The sequence below is a fragment of the Rutilus rutilus genome, assembly GCF_951802725.1.
Source record: "Rutilus rutilus genome assembly, chromosome: 17".
Lineage (NCBI taxonomy): Eukaryota > Metazoa > Chordata > Actinopteri > Cypriniformes > Leuciscidae > Rutilus > Rutilus rutilus.
In genome coordinates, this window is record NC_140230.1 from 32,276,413 (window position 1) to 32,290,078 (window position 13,666).

Genomic DNA, 13,666 nt, shown 5'->3' on the forward strand with positions numbered 1-13,666 from the left:
GTGTGCACACTGGCCACTGTGAGTGCCTGTACCCATGACAACCCGTGTAGAAAAGCAGAGCATGCCTCATGTTTTATAAGGGAAAGGCTCTACTAAGCATTTCTGGGACTATCTAACTACTACATGCTGATTTTTCTCAAAGAAGGAATGTTTACAGGATGTAATCTGTCTGTGTGCCTGTCCCTCATCTCTTCAGTGGGCTCGGAGGAATGCATGCAGGGGATGGAGTTAATCTGAAGGGGGAGTGCCGCAGGGCAGAGTCTATATATACATGTGGACCCTGGGAGGCTGCTGCTTTTAGGCACAGTTGGACTCTGTTGGAACACTAGAGAACACATCTATACATTTCACCAGACTAACGGTGAGTCTCCTTATTTCATTTTTTTGCTCTTTGTCTATTTCCAATCATTATCCTTCCCTTTCTCTTTTTTCATCTTTGGTTATTTTATTTGTACAACTTCAAAAACTTCATAGAGCCAAAAAAATACACAAATAAAAATAGCTGGCCAGTGATCTATGCTTTTAATTATCATTTGTCATGAACAGTTGGAGATGACACTTTGTGAGAATCATTGTGATGTGGATGATAGTCAATATTGACTTAAGTACCACATCCTGCCATATTATGGCCAAATAATACTGGATGTTGTGCTTAAGTCAATATACTGACTGCCACAAAGCTCCAAGCAGCATTTGGATAGAAATAAGGGACGTGGCTTTGAACTTAAACAGTTCCTCTTTTTCAGAATCAGTTGGTTGGTTCCTTTCCTTTTTTCACAGAGTAGAACTATCAAAAACAGGGACTTCTTGTACAAATTGCTAGACTGGATTTCTTTTAAACTATTTTCCTACGTTTCTTTTTTTTTATTTTATTTTTTTTATGGTCATTTTCTTTCTGAAATCGGACACATCCTGGAGTTTTAATTTCAAAGCCATCTTAATTATTCTTACAAAGGAGGACTTGAAACAATCAGGATCATTGTATTGTTCAGTAAGTATTGTTTTGCTCCTAATTCCATTGAGATCAGAATGCTCTTTTAAAAGATGAATTGTTGAGTCACAAATTCACGAGTTCTACATGCTTATCATTCATAATATTAGCAACTGAATTCTCATAATTGTTCACATAACCCACTAAAGCATTATGTAAGACATTATTGGACAGGAGCCAAATTAAGTCTTTGATCTTTGAAATATCAAATGTCAGGTTTATTCTTGTATATTTATTTGTGCTTATTTCTATGAGAAAATCTGAGTCATTTTGTTGCCTGCTGTAGAACATGGTTTCACCGCAGGACAAGTGTATTGGTTTCAGATTTTCTCAGATCTGGGTGTGCCTTTTTTTCTGTATATTGAGTCTTGGGAAATTAGATACGAGTGTGAGATCATCTCCCTTGTGTAATCAAAGTGCCCAGAAAAGTCCTGAAACGCTAGCTAAAGCCATCAAATATATTCTCCCACCCAGTAACCCCTCCTGAAAACATCTGCTTTGCTATACATATGGGGTTTAAATGCTGAATTATTCTCCAAAGAAGAGGAGAGAGCAGCTCTCCTATTCACACCGACAGTGTGCTCATAATAATAATAATAAATGGTGCTTTGAAGCACAAAAAACGTTTAGCATATTTGCTTTTACTTCTTATAGTAGACACCTGATCTCAATGATCTGCCTTTATTGTTGTATAATTTGCCGAGACTTAGCTGGCAGGTTGTAAGGTGGAACAGGACATGCCCGAACAAGACTAGAATTTTTTCTTTTTCTTTTTTTCTTTTTTTTTTTTAATGGCTTGAGCCCATGGAAAACATGTATAAACGTACAAACACTCTGGTATTTCTGCCCCTGTGGTCTGGCTGTCCAATTCATCTCAGGTTACTGTTAAGGTCTCATCCTGAGTAAACAAATATGACCCTTAGAAATAGCCGCATTGATTTCTGTATTGATTTTTATATTGTGGCTTCCACTTTATGATATATATGCCTTGATCTGTTACAGACAAGGGTAAGAAGGATAAGAAGGCCTTCTCTGCTTTGATCCAGGATGAATCGGGTGGAAGAATGGGTTTTGGAGAACAAGGACAAGATCGAGAAAGGAGTGGAAATCATGGGGCAAGGTTGCGAGGTTTTAGCAGCCACTGTGGGACAGTTCCACCCCATCCTGGAGGCCGTGTTTTTGGCCTCAGCCGAGATCCTTGGCAACCCGGATGGGAAGGAGGCCAAGTTCCTTGCTGAGCAGTTTGAAAAGATTAACCAGAAACTCGAAGGTATTCAAGATGAAATCGACCAAATCGCTTTGGAGATGCAGCGGACATCCATGAACAAGCAGAACTTTGACCGTGAGGCGAAGATAATCAGTCAGTATGAGAAGTTTCAAGACTTTGTCAACGCTAAGCCCAAGTTCAAGGAGAAGAAGAAGGAGAAGTTCATAAGCCAATATGAGAACACAGGTAGCGATCTGAACATTGATGCCTTGTACAATGCTGTAACTGGAGAGAATATGTCCGGAGATGCCATACTGGACACGGTGGTGACCACAGAGCAAAGGAGCAGAAAGCCAGTGGAGGAGTTCTGTGCCAGGTTAAAGAAGATATTTGTCATGGGAATTATAGCAGTTATGGGTCACGCCGCCCTGAAAGAGGGAGTGGTAGGCGAGGCCATGGTGAAGAAATGGCAGGATCGCATGGAAGACGTAGAGACACGCATGAAAGCGGCGGTGGATGACTGCATTGAGAATTTCCCTTTGCAGGCCAAAACGGATGTGGAGCATAAACTTCTGGAGCAACAAGCCAGCGTTAACCCAGAGTTCGCAGGATTAATACTGGATCTCCTTGAGAAGAAATACTACTGGGTTTCTTGGTCAGTTCGGGTGTTCAACCACAGTGGCATATTCTTCTGGAATTGGCTCGCTGGCAAAAAGTACCATGGAAGCGGTGGAGGTGGCAACTTTTTTGATCTTCTGACCCCAAACAGCATCAGAATCGTGGTGTCTTTTAGTACAGACCCGAAACCCCTCAACAAGAGCCAGCTGCTAGATCAGATAGAGGCACAGAAGCTGAAGGGAAACATGCAGTCTGTGGCTCAAGCGCTGTGGAAGACTCTTCCCGACACTTTGGTCCATGCCATTAGCTGCTATAAGAAAGTAGAAGAGAAAAACAACTTCCAGCCAGAATGTTTCTACTTTGCGAGGCACAAAAAGGCATACCTGTGCATTCATTCTGAATGAAACGGCAATCAGTCTTCTCTATATTTCTGATCTTAAAAATGGTTTCATATTATCCAGCATTAGGTAAAGCAAACTGATGACCGAATTGTTGTTGTGGACATACAACGAGAAAGTATATTATTGCTGGTTCTTCACTTTATTTTCGCATGTCAAGGCAAAAAAAGGAATATAAAGATAAATATATGTCTGTGACCAAACATATATGCATTCATTTCAGATGTAAATTGTATTGTTTTGTAGTTCAGAACGCTTTTAAAAGACCAGTTGAGTGGCGAAAACTTCAACGATAGACAGATTGTGTGGGGTTGTTGTTAGTCGTGGTGTTTACAATCAAAAATCTTTTCATTTAAACTTTAGATTGTAGTCTTTTCTGGAAAAGTATTATTTCCAAATGGAAAAATTATAGTAAGTAATCTAGATAGCCTATATATTCTCTGTAACCCAAGAATCATGTCCATTTCATGTTTATGATATTATGTAATCGCAAATAAAACGACTATGATCTAGAAATTTGTTTCAAAGTATCAACCTTTTTTTTTTTTTATTAAAGTTATGGACCCTTCTAGCCTACTTTTTATTAAATGTACTGTATTTCAATTAGTCACAGCCTTGTTTTCACTTGCAAAAATAAAATGTTTACCTGAAAAAAGGTTCATATTTTAAGGGTAGGCCTAATGTATAGGAGACTTATACAAAAGACTGAATATTTTAAATAAACAAATAACATACACAGGAATTTTGCTGGAAACTATGATAAAATGGTCAATTTTGTAAGGGGTAAAGGACAATACTTGAAATTCCTTCAGTGTGTAGTAGTTGAAGGGTGTGCCACGAGCTAGAGAAGAACCAGCACATGATCAGACGTCGAGCGAGACAGATCAGCGTTAACTTTTGCTTTATTTTATTCAATCCCATTTGTGATCGATTGGAAGGTAGAAGGTGAGTTTGTTTCATAACAGTGCTAATTTGTTCTCTGGTCTAGACGTCAGTTCAGTTCAACGACGGTTTCATTGGTCTCTGTACGCCGTGGTTTCAGTTTTTGCTCATGAAAAGTTTTTAGGGCGTTTCTCTTCACAGTCTAATGTCCGCCTGTGGCATTTTCACCAGCTCGCGACATCGGTATGTTTTAAACACGAGCGAATTATAACCGATCGATTATTCAGGCAAAAAATAATAATAATATCTTCTCTGTAATTTCAACTCATTTGTTTTCGTTCTGAAGAACTCAGACGGTTTGTTTGACAGTGATCGTTGGGCTGCAGTCTAAATCAGGAAGTGTTTCTTATGTCAACAGTGATGGTATTAACTTTGCCAGCCTGATATTTAACTACATTTTATCTTAAGGGAACGTTTATGCATATGTGCCAGTAGAAATGTGGTTATAAAATACTAACGTTAAATCCATATTCTGAGGGGGGGGGGGGAAGAGAACAGATTTACCTTTCTGTCAAGCTTGGTGCAGGTAGTGCTACGGGACAACTTTGAGTCAGTCCGTCGTTATCCCAAAATAAAGAGCGACTTGTATCGTATCTTCATAAAACCATTTATTTTTGCGAAAATTAACAACTGTCATTATGAGTGTACACTGTCCCACGTATAGGAGTAACGTTACCACGACTGCTTATCAAACAAACATACAAACAAATACTAGCCTATACTTTTATACTTTTGTAGTAATACAAATATTACTTGTGAAAGATTATTCGAATCAAATTATGTGTAAAGACCACGAAAAGCACAATTAGAAATCAGTTTTATAGACGAGCAGTCAGATAGATAGCCTGAACAATGGTTTTTATGAATACAATATTTGACGGTGTTGATTGAGGGCCTGATTGAGAAGTAGGCTACTGATTGAATCAATACTTGATTATATGAGTACCAGGACTGCTTATCAAACAAACATACAAATAAATAAACAAATACTATACTTTTATACTTTTGTAGTAATACAAAAATCAATACTCGATTCAATCAGAATCAAGTATTCAGTGTAGGCCTGAGCCCATTGCTGTGTTCGAAATCCCCCCCATACCATCATTCACTATTCCCTACATTACTCCACTAATATAGTCCACTTGAAAGAGTTGATGAAAACGAGTGAGCCGGAAGGGCTTCCGATTTTGCAGTTTGTGCTTTCTGTTTAATAATAATCATTTGAAACACCGAACTGGCAGATCCCTAATGAGAAGATTTATCTTAAACTCTGCCATGGAAACTACTTGCATATACACCTTAATTAAACAATGTAATAACAAATAAAAAAGAAATGTATGCCTGTATGATAATACGCTGGACCAAGGCAGTTTGGAAAATGGATGGATGATTTGTTTCAGCTGTAGGCGCATCAGTAGACATCTGTTGTACACTCATTATTGCAGTGCATTGTGGGATGGAATGAGTTCACTCAATAACGTCCACTATGTGGTTTCGGACACCACTATAAATGCCTGTCCCTTCAAATAGTGCCCTGTTTAAGGGTATAGTGAGCGATTTCAGACACAGCCCATGAATCAATCCTACACTGAATAAAAACCCAGACAGCAAAATAGTGTTGGGATCTCGGCCAACACACTATGTTGCTGTCAATCAACTTGGATGTTTAAGTCATTTGAACTTAAATTACATCAAACTGACTTAAAAAAATTAGTTGGATCTTATAAAAAAGTTTGCTTAAAAATGTGATGTTAAAGCAATATAAAACATTTGTTTTCATAACTTATTGATCATATAATTGTTTACAGATTAGTTTTATCAGATGTCGTATGCAAATGTTCTTGTAACATATTTTCAACTACACTAACTAAAGCTAAAACGATGCAAAAAACAAACAAACAAACAAAAAAACGGATAATTGAAATGGTGCTATTTTGATTTGTAACCCACAGAACTTTTCATATGTATGTTCATATGTGTGTTAAGAGTTCAGGCGAGGATAAAAGCTAATGGCCCCACTTAGTGTATTAAATTAGTCGTTCATTTGGATGATCCATGGCATGCCAACATATCTTTACAATTTTAAATGACATTTTAAATATGCATACAAGTCTATTTTGGTGTGTAAGTAACATAATTGCTTGAATTTGTGGCATTTTGTAACACTGGAATTTTGTAGCTACTGCCCAGTCAAATAGAGCATAATGTGTGTGTCTGGAGAGAAGCTGACATGGTGTTTTCCTTGTCTTGTTTCCATGGTTACTGCTGAGGTGCTTCGGAAAAAGGTTCTTGCTCAGCTAGTTGAACTACCCTACTAATTATTCCCACACCTGTGTTGGCACTAGCCAGAAATGTTAATGGAAAATCATCAGTGGTTTTGCTGGATACTACCTAAAGAATCTTGCAAGTACTTTGCTATTTTCCCTTTACTTAGATTGCACAACAATAGTGATTAGTGATATAAATGCAAATAAAGTTTTTACTCAGGTTTTATGAAGAATAAAAAACCTTTCTTACAATATACCGCACTGTATCATATCGTAACCCCTGTATCGTGATACAAATCGCATCGCCTGATTCTTGGTGATACACAGCCCTAATTAACGTACCGTTTTATGGTATATCAAAAACATTTATTCAGGAAACTTTATGTAAGAGAATAGTGTATCAGCATTCTGTTTATTTAATGTTACACAACCAGTCAAAAGTTTGCACACACTTACTCAGTTAATTTTTACACATTTTAAAATAATGCTAAAGACATTAAAAAGACTAAACAACAAAATTGACTTTGTTTTATAAAACAACTCATATAAAGCGCAAAGCTTTAGATCACAAGACATTAAGTCAGTCAAGTGTGTCCAAACGTTGGACTTTTAGGAAGTGATAATATGACCTAGCAAGCTACTTAACAAAAATAGTGTTGCATCATTATTATGGAAAAGGGGAAATCCGAACCATTCGAACTGTTTCCAATTGAAATGGTTGTCCTCTCTATTGTTGCATATTGCATACTGTGTGACTAATTCTTCTTACATTATTTGCCAGGTCGTTTAGTGCATGTTTGAATTGAATGAATGCATCTGGCCCATGTCTTTTATGTAAATGAAGGTGTGGTATCTGTACATACACCTGGTGTGTGTTGTTGAGGTTGTGTTGCTGCTTTTATGGTTTGTATAAAACATTTCTCATTTCCTTTATCTTTTTTTTTAGCAAGCCCACCCAGATTCACACTGACCGTTTAAAGATTCAGAGGAAACGAGGACTGACACGTGTAAGTTTCTTTTCCGTTTACCAGTCTAAGGAGACAAAGACAGTTATTCACCAAAGGTTTGCATGTATAAAAACGTGCAAACTGGATAGCATGTGCACAAAATGTCCAAGCTTAGTCTTTCAAATGAGAAGCTATTTCATATCCTGTTTTTGACCCTCTCTTTCGAACACCGTTTTGATGGGCGTGCCACACTCAAGGCTTGAAAGTAAACGCAGACTGCTATGATTGGGTAACAGTTTTGCATATTAAAATCATTTTTAACATCCCCGCCATTACACGTGTGGAATTGTTTTAAAAACTTTTAATGTTGAAAAATCTTGGTTGTGGCAAATAAATCACATAAATGACAAAACAAAGGAAAGAACAGCCCATCACAACCATTTACTGCATACTCAGTACATATCAAACGATCTGTATCAGACAAAGCAATAGTGACACATGGTAAAAACACTGTTACTCACACTTGTGTGTTGCGACATTACTGTCGGATCCAGTGTAGTCTTCACTGCATCATCTTTTATTAATTATTCATTCATTTTTTTATTCAGTCTCTCTGAAAAGCCTGCGTCAAACTGTGTCTTGTTTAAAAACTAATCCATAGTAAAATAAAGCGAACAAACTGATCTGACTGGAACGTTGTTAAATCCACACTTTCTTAATTTTAGGATCACAAGGAAGGCAATGCCAAGACTGTGTTTTTCCACAACTTGCCACAAAAATTTGATTTCTCAATTCATGATCCCTTTAAATGGTAAATTTCTAATTATGTACTGATCTTATTTTACACAGAGACATCTTGGTGTTGAAACTGAAAGATGGCCCAGCAACTGCAGAAACTTGTTGCACAGAAGAAGGATGTTGTCGAGACCGTGATGGAAGTGTTTGAGCAGGGCGCAGAAGTGTTGGCCAGCATTGCTGGAGATCTGTTCCCTGTGTTCTCCATCGCAGCTCCGATTGTGAAGCTGGCGCTGGATAACGTGGAAAGCAAAGAGGCCGAGTACATGAAGGAGCAGTTCCAGAAGGTGCGTGACCGCTTGGAAGTTGTTTCTGAAGAGGTCCAGCAGATAAACCAGGAGATCAAGAAGAGCGGGATAGATGCCACCTACTTCTCCGTGGAGGAGAATCTGACCAACCAATTCCGCAAATTCATGGACGTCCTGAATGCGAAACCTAAATTCAGAGATGTCAGAAAGAAAACGTTCCTGGATCACTTCAGTAGGACGGGGGGCGACAAAAACTTGCACACTCTGTATAATGCCGTAACCGGAGATAACTTCTCAGGAGAGTCTGTTCTGGAAATCACTCTGAATTACGAACGGAAGAGCCGCAGGGCGGTGGAGGATTTCTGCGCTACGCTCAAGAAATTGTTCTGCGTCGGTTTGATCGCCTTGCTGGGACACGCGGCGTTGAAAGGCGACGACGACGAGGAGAAGCTGCTTCAAGATTGGAGCGAGAAGATGAATGTGGTCCAGTCTAAAATGAACGTCGTGATTGAAGACTGCATCAACAGCTTTCCGTCGCAGGCCGAGCTGGACGCCAAACGCATAGTGAGAGACCAAAGCGACAAAAGCAACCAGCAACTGGCCGACATGCTGGTAGAGCACCTGAAAAAGAAGTACGACTGGGTGTGCTGGTCAGTCCGCATCTTTAACTCTCCCACAGGCATGTTCACCTGCAAGAAAGACTTCCATGGATTGACGGGAAAGAGTCGCTTTCAGGTGCCGGCGTCGGATGACAAGCTAAACGTTGTGGTCTCCTACAGCGCCTCGCCTGAACCCGTCGATAAAGCCCGGATACAGAGCCTGGTCTCGGAGCAGAAGAAGCCCTCGATGACGCCGATGGCCGTACTGCTTTTTGATACAATCAGAGGCTGTGTGGTCCACACAGTCAAGACCACATGCAAAGATTTGGGCTTCTCCAGCAGCTTCTCTGATGAGCTGCACTTCTTTGAAGAGTTCAAGAGCTTCTATGTCTTTCTTCATTCTGCTTAAACTAGGCCGGGAAATAGAAATACTCTGATTAACAGCTAAACAGCTGTTGGAAGATATTTTCACACCATTAAACCACTATAAAGAGTGTTAAACCTCTCTAAGGTTGGCACTTTTAATGACCAAAATCAACCAATGTACTATTTTATTTTTGTCTTTTTTCCTAGCCTTAGCCTTTAGGAGTAGACCGTCCACGTTCCCTGATTGTATGCAAAATGTTTGCACAAATGTGTTTAAAAGTTATGAACACTTTGAAGAAGAACTAAATACTAGATTTGACATTCTTTCACATCTTTGACAAAAACACTTCTAGGTATCTAGATATTCTTAACCTTGAGCTTATAAGGTTAACCTTAATATTTGTTTTGTTTTTTAAATACTTTATTGTACGTAATGTGCAAAGCAATGAACACACAAACAGAGCAACAAGAATGAAAAATAGCTAAATAAATGAAATAAAATAAAGAACAAAAAGGTGGGCTATCATAAGCAAAGCATAGAAAAAGGTTTTTAAAGGGTCACAGGAAGAACTTGTGGAAAATTTGTTTTGTTTGTCTGAAATAATAATTAGTACATTTATTTATTTTTTTAGATTTAATTGGACAGGATTTATGATTGCTATGATGCAATCTATTATTGTGCTTTATGCTGCCTTCATATGCTATCGGAATTATTGTAAATACTTAGTTTCCTAGGTAAAAACTGGACATGAACACCATCTCAAGTCATATTTACCACTGGGAAGCTCTGGGATCATTTTGATATCCAAGTTTCCGAGTTGGGCGTGCCATAAACTTTAAATATGGCGGAGGGGAGAACGATTGCTGTTGTCACTGCTTTTGTTTATTCGTTTTTTCCACAACAGCTACATCGGCCTTGTCTTGACGTTAAAGTGCATAAATGAATAATCATTTGAAGCGTATTGTATGTTTTATACATAGCGAAATTAGCCTGTATTTGACTGAAATTCCAGAATTGTCCGCAAGCTGACTATAGCATGGTGAATAAGCTTTTCACAATAAATAGGCAAGAATAAACCTGGTGTCCTCAATGATTCCAGTTCTTTACGACAACAAAGCACTTGAATGCGACAAGCTTGGACGAAGTGGGAAGTAGGACATTTCCAATAGCACGTGAAGGCAGCATTAATCAATTTCAGTACCATTTTTTTTTAAAGAAATTAATACTTTACTTTGCAAGAATGTATTAAATTGATCAAAAGTGACAGTAAAGACTTTTATAATGTTACAAACGATTTCTATTTCAAATAAATGCTGTTATTTAGAAATTTCTATTCATCAAAGAATATGAAAATATGAAGTTTAAAAAGCACAGCTGTTTTCAACATTTATAATAATCAGAAATGTTTCTTGAGCACCAAATCAGCTTATTAGAATGATTTCAGAAGGATCATGTGACACTAAAAATTCAGCTTTTAATAAATGCAGCCTTTGTGAGAGACAAAAAAACATAACATTACAGACGGCAAACTTTTAAACAGGAGTGTGTTTGAATGATAAATAATCTCTGCTTCTTCTTTTTAGCGCTGAACAGCAATAACGGTCCTGTAGTCTAATAAAATGTCGTCAAAGCATCAAAGTCGACATGAAATCAAAATGGACTCTATTTACTTCACTAATGGATGATTCCAAATGATTGTAAAATGGGTCAGATGTTTTCTTTGGTGTCTACAACACAGAACAATATCTAGAATATATAAAAACAAAGCATTTGGTTGAGACCACACTTATTGCTGACATGCTGCATGATGTAGTACACAACCTACATTTTTCTTCTGATATTGCTTAATAAACAAACAATCCATCAATCAGTCTACATTTCTTTTTGGATTTGTGTCTTTGTGTCTTAACATCCTCACTGTTCAAACTTTCATGGCAGAGATACAGAATCCCCCCCACTGCCACATTATTGGATTTGGACACATCAAAGATTCTGTTACACACTGTTTCTGATGAAATCTGATCACTTGTGAGCTCTCACAGATGAAAACATTTCCATACATAATCTGTTCTGCACTTCTTACAGTCTTTGGAAGGCAGCTCTACTGATGTTACTCAAACATTACGCTCAGGGTTTGTTCTGAATCAAACACCAGGAAGTGTTTAAGTCTTTGATGTGCTATATTATTGGTTTGTACACATATATTTAAGGAAATATTTGATAAAAGTTTGAAAGCCTCCCTTAGACTGTTATGTTCAGTAGTTAAAATTTAACACATGATCATGACCTGCATATGCATGCATACTGAATAGTTATTGGTATTCCTTGCATATATTTTATAAGCATCTTTACACTGTACAGTGACTCCAGTTGATTCCCGTGTGCAGCTGACTGATGATGTGAAATTATGTGGCATTTCATTTACGCAGAGCTAAGGCTGAAATGCAAGCTTTCTGAAAATGTCAGCATTATTCTTTTGCTGTCCTGCAAGCACTGATATTTCCTTCATAAAATGCCAATCCAGTTCAGTTTAAGTTGGATCAGTTGTTATAGATGGGGCAATAATGATTAATACTTCAGTTTTTCATATTGTGGGAATCTTCTTTTTGACAACAAACTAGTCGTCGCTGGACAATTGTGATGTTGTACGTCCTCCTTTCAACTTCGTGTTTCACTGGGTGAAACAGATTTACTGTGAAACACCCATCAAACCCTGTAATTATGCAGAGGAGCCACAAACGGATCTATTTTTATCTCAGGATTTGTCCCACCCTTTGACAGTGGTAAAAAACAAACCTAGAATAGAAAACAAAAATGCCAAAGCTTTTTATATTTAAAAGCAAAGACAATATTATAACTGAACAAACTACAAATGTATATGAAAACACTGCTAAATAACATTTGATGTATAGACGGAGGTGTTGTGAGAACCAAATTTCTGAGACAAGACCAGATCATTTAAGACCCAAACCAATGCCAACCACCCTGTTGAGACCCTTTGGGTCTGATCTTGTCTTTGTCTTAAAGGATCTGGTCTTGGTCTCAGAGGTTTGGTCATGACTACAATTCTGCTTAGAGATGGGAAAATGTTCTAAAATACATAATGAAATTAATGATTGTGAAGAAAATCAAGGCAAAGCATAAGGCAAATGTTAACAAATGCACTCCTTAAAATTGAAAACTGAAATAGACCTTCAATCAAGGCAATAATTATATAGCCAAAATACTATTATGCACACTAAATTGTTGACGTCTCCTCGCTGAAAAGACCTCTACCATTCCCTATTGCACAGCTGCTTCATTGGTCACGGAGGAAGACATATGTGGCGTTTCACCACATCTCCTCGTCATCATACACATCTGGAGAGAGTAAATATAGCAGCTGTAGCAACTTGTGTCAGTGGTATTATAGCCAGCACCCTTTAGTTTACGTCAGCAAAACCACACTTGACAGCTTGTACCACAGACAAAAGATATGAAGACACTTTCAAAATCAATAAATTCCATCTTTTTCCTTCTCTGAAGACACACCGACAAACCATGATTTGCCATTTGCAATGGCTTGTCAGAAACAAGTGGCATTTAAATTTAGGCTGAGGGACATTCTCATTATAAAGCGCACTTTTTTTTTTTTTTTTACTAATTTTTGGTAATATATTAAAGGCATATCATTTTAGTGAACATAGGCTTACTATCTTCTAAGGCAGCATCCAAACCGCCATTAAAGGGACAGTTCACCCAAAAATGAAAATTCTGTCATTAATTACTCACCCTCATGTCATTCCAATCTCGTAATACTTTCGTATCGTATCTTTGGAACACAAATGAAGATCTATTTGATGAAATCTGAGAGCTTTCTGTCTCACCATTGACAGCTACGCAACTACCACTTTGACACTCATAAAGAGATCGTAAAACTAATCCATATGAATTGAGAGGTTTAGTCCAAACTTTCTTAAGACTCGATCGCTTTCTATGATGAAAAGATTTAATTTATGGGTTTTATTCACATATAAACATTGATCAGCGAACATAAACAGAAGCTCTACCGAACCTGCGTGATGCACGAGAACAAACCTCTTACGGAAGCTCAAACGTGCTGCGTAACACGAGAATGAACCTCATTGGTTCTCGCACGTGCTTGAGCTTCGATTTACCACAACTAATGTGTGAGTTGATGAATGTGAATAAAAATCTTAAAAGAAGATGCCTTAAAACCTTGTCTACATAGGTAGCTCAGAAGATTTTAGAACAGAGCTACAGTTTTGTACATCTCAGATTATTTAA

At 37.8% G+C, this 13,666-nt stretch overlaps 2 protein-coding genes across 5 annotated transcripts; both read left to right on the forward strand.

Moving 5' to 3' along the window:
* The first annotated feature begins 295 nt into the window (after nt 1-295).
* Nucleotides 296-10,851, forward strand: rpz4 (rapunzel 4). 4 transcript variants are annotated; one of them, XM_084386073.1, is made up of 3 exons: nt 296-361; nt 7,370-7,430; nt 8,220-10,851. In XM_084386073.1, exon 3 carries the CDS (start codon nt 8,246-8,248, stop codon nt 9,419-9,421), a length of 1,176 nt encoding a protein of 391 aa, XP_084242199.1. In that variant the 5' UTR covers nt 296-361; nt 7,370-7,430; nt 8,220-8,245; the 3' UTR covers nt 9,422-10,851. The 4 variants fall into 4 exon arrangements, with proteins under 4 accessions (XP_084242199.1, XP_084242196.1, XP_084242198.1 ...); XM_084386070.1 differs by lacking the exon at nt 296-361 and adding an exon at nt 4,002-4,159; XM_084386072.1 differs by lacking the exon at nt 296-361 and adding an exon at nt 4,266-4,339.
* On the forward strand, nt 299-3,790 carry rpz5 (rapunzel 5). Its single transcript, XM_084386069.1, has 2 exons — nt 299-991; nt 1,994-3,790. Exon 2 carries the CDS (start codon nt 2,039-2,041, stop codon nt 3,218-3,220), a length of 1,182 nt encoding a protein of 393 aa, XP_084242195.1. The 5' UTR covers nt 299-991; nt 1,994-2,038; the 3' UTR covers nt 3,221-3,790.
* Nucleotides 10,852-13,666: the final 2,815 nt, after the last annotated feature.

Coding starts and splice junctions, on each gene's coding strand:
- rpz5 (XM_084386069.1), top strand. CDS start 2,039: ATGAATCGGGTGGAAGAATGGGTTTTGGAGAACAAGGACAAGATCGAG.
- rpz4 (XM_084386073.1), top strand. CDS start 8,246: ATGGCCCAGCAACTGCAGAAACTTGTTGCACAGAAGAAGGATGTTGTC.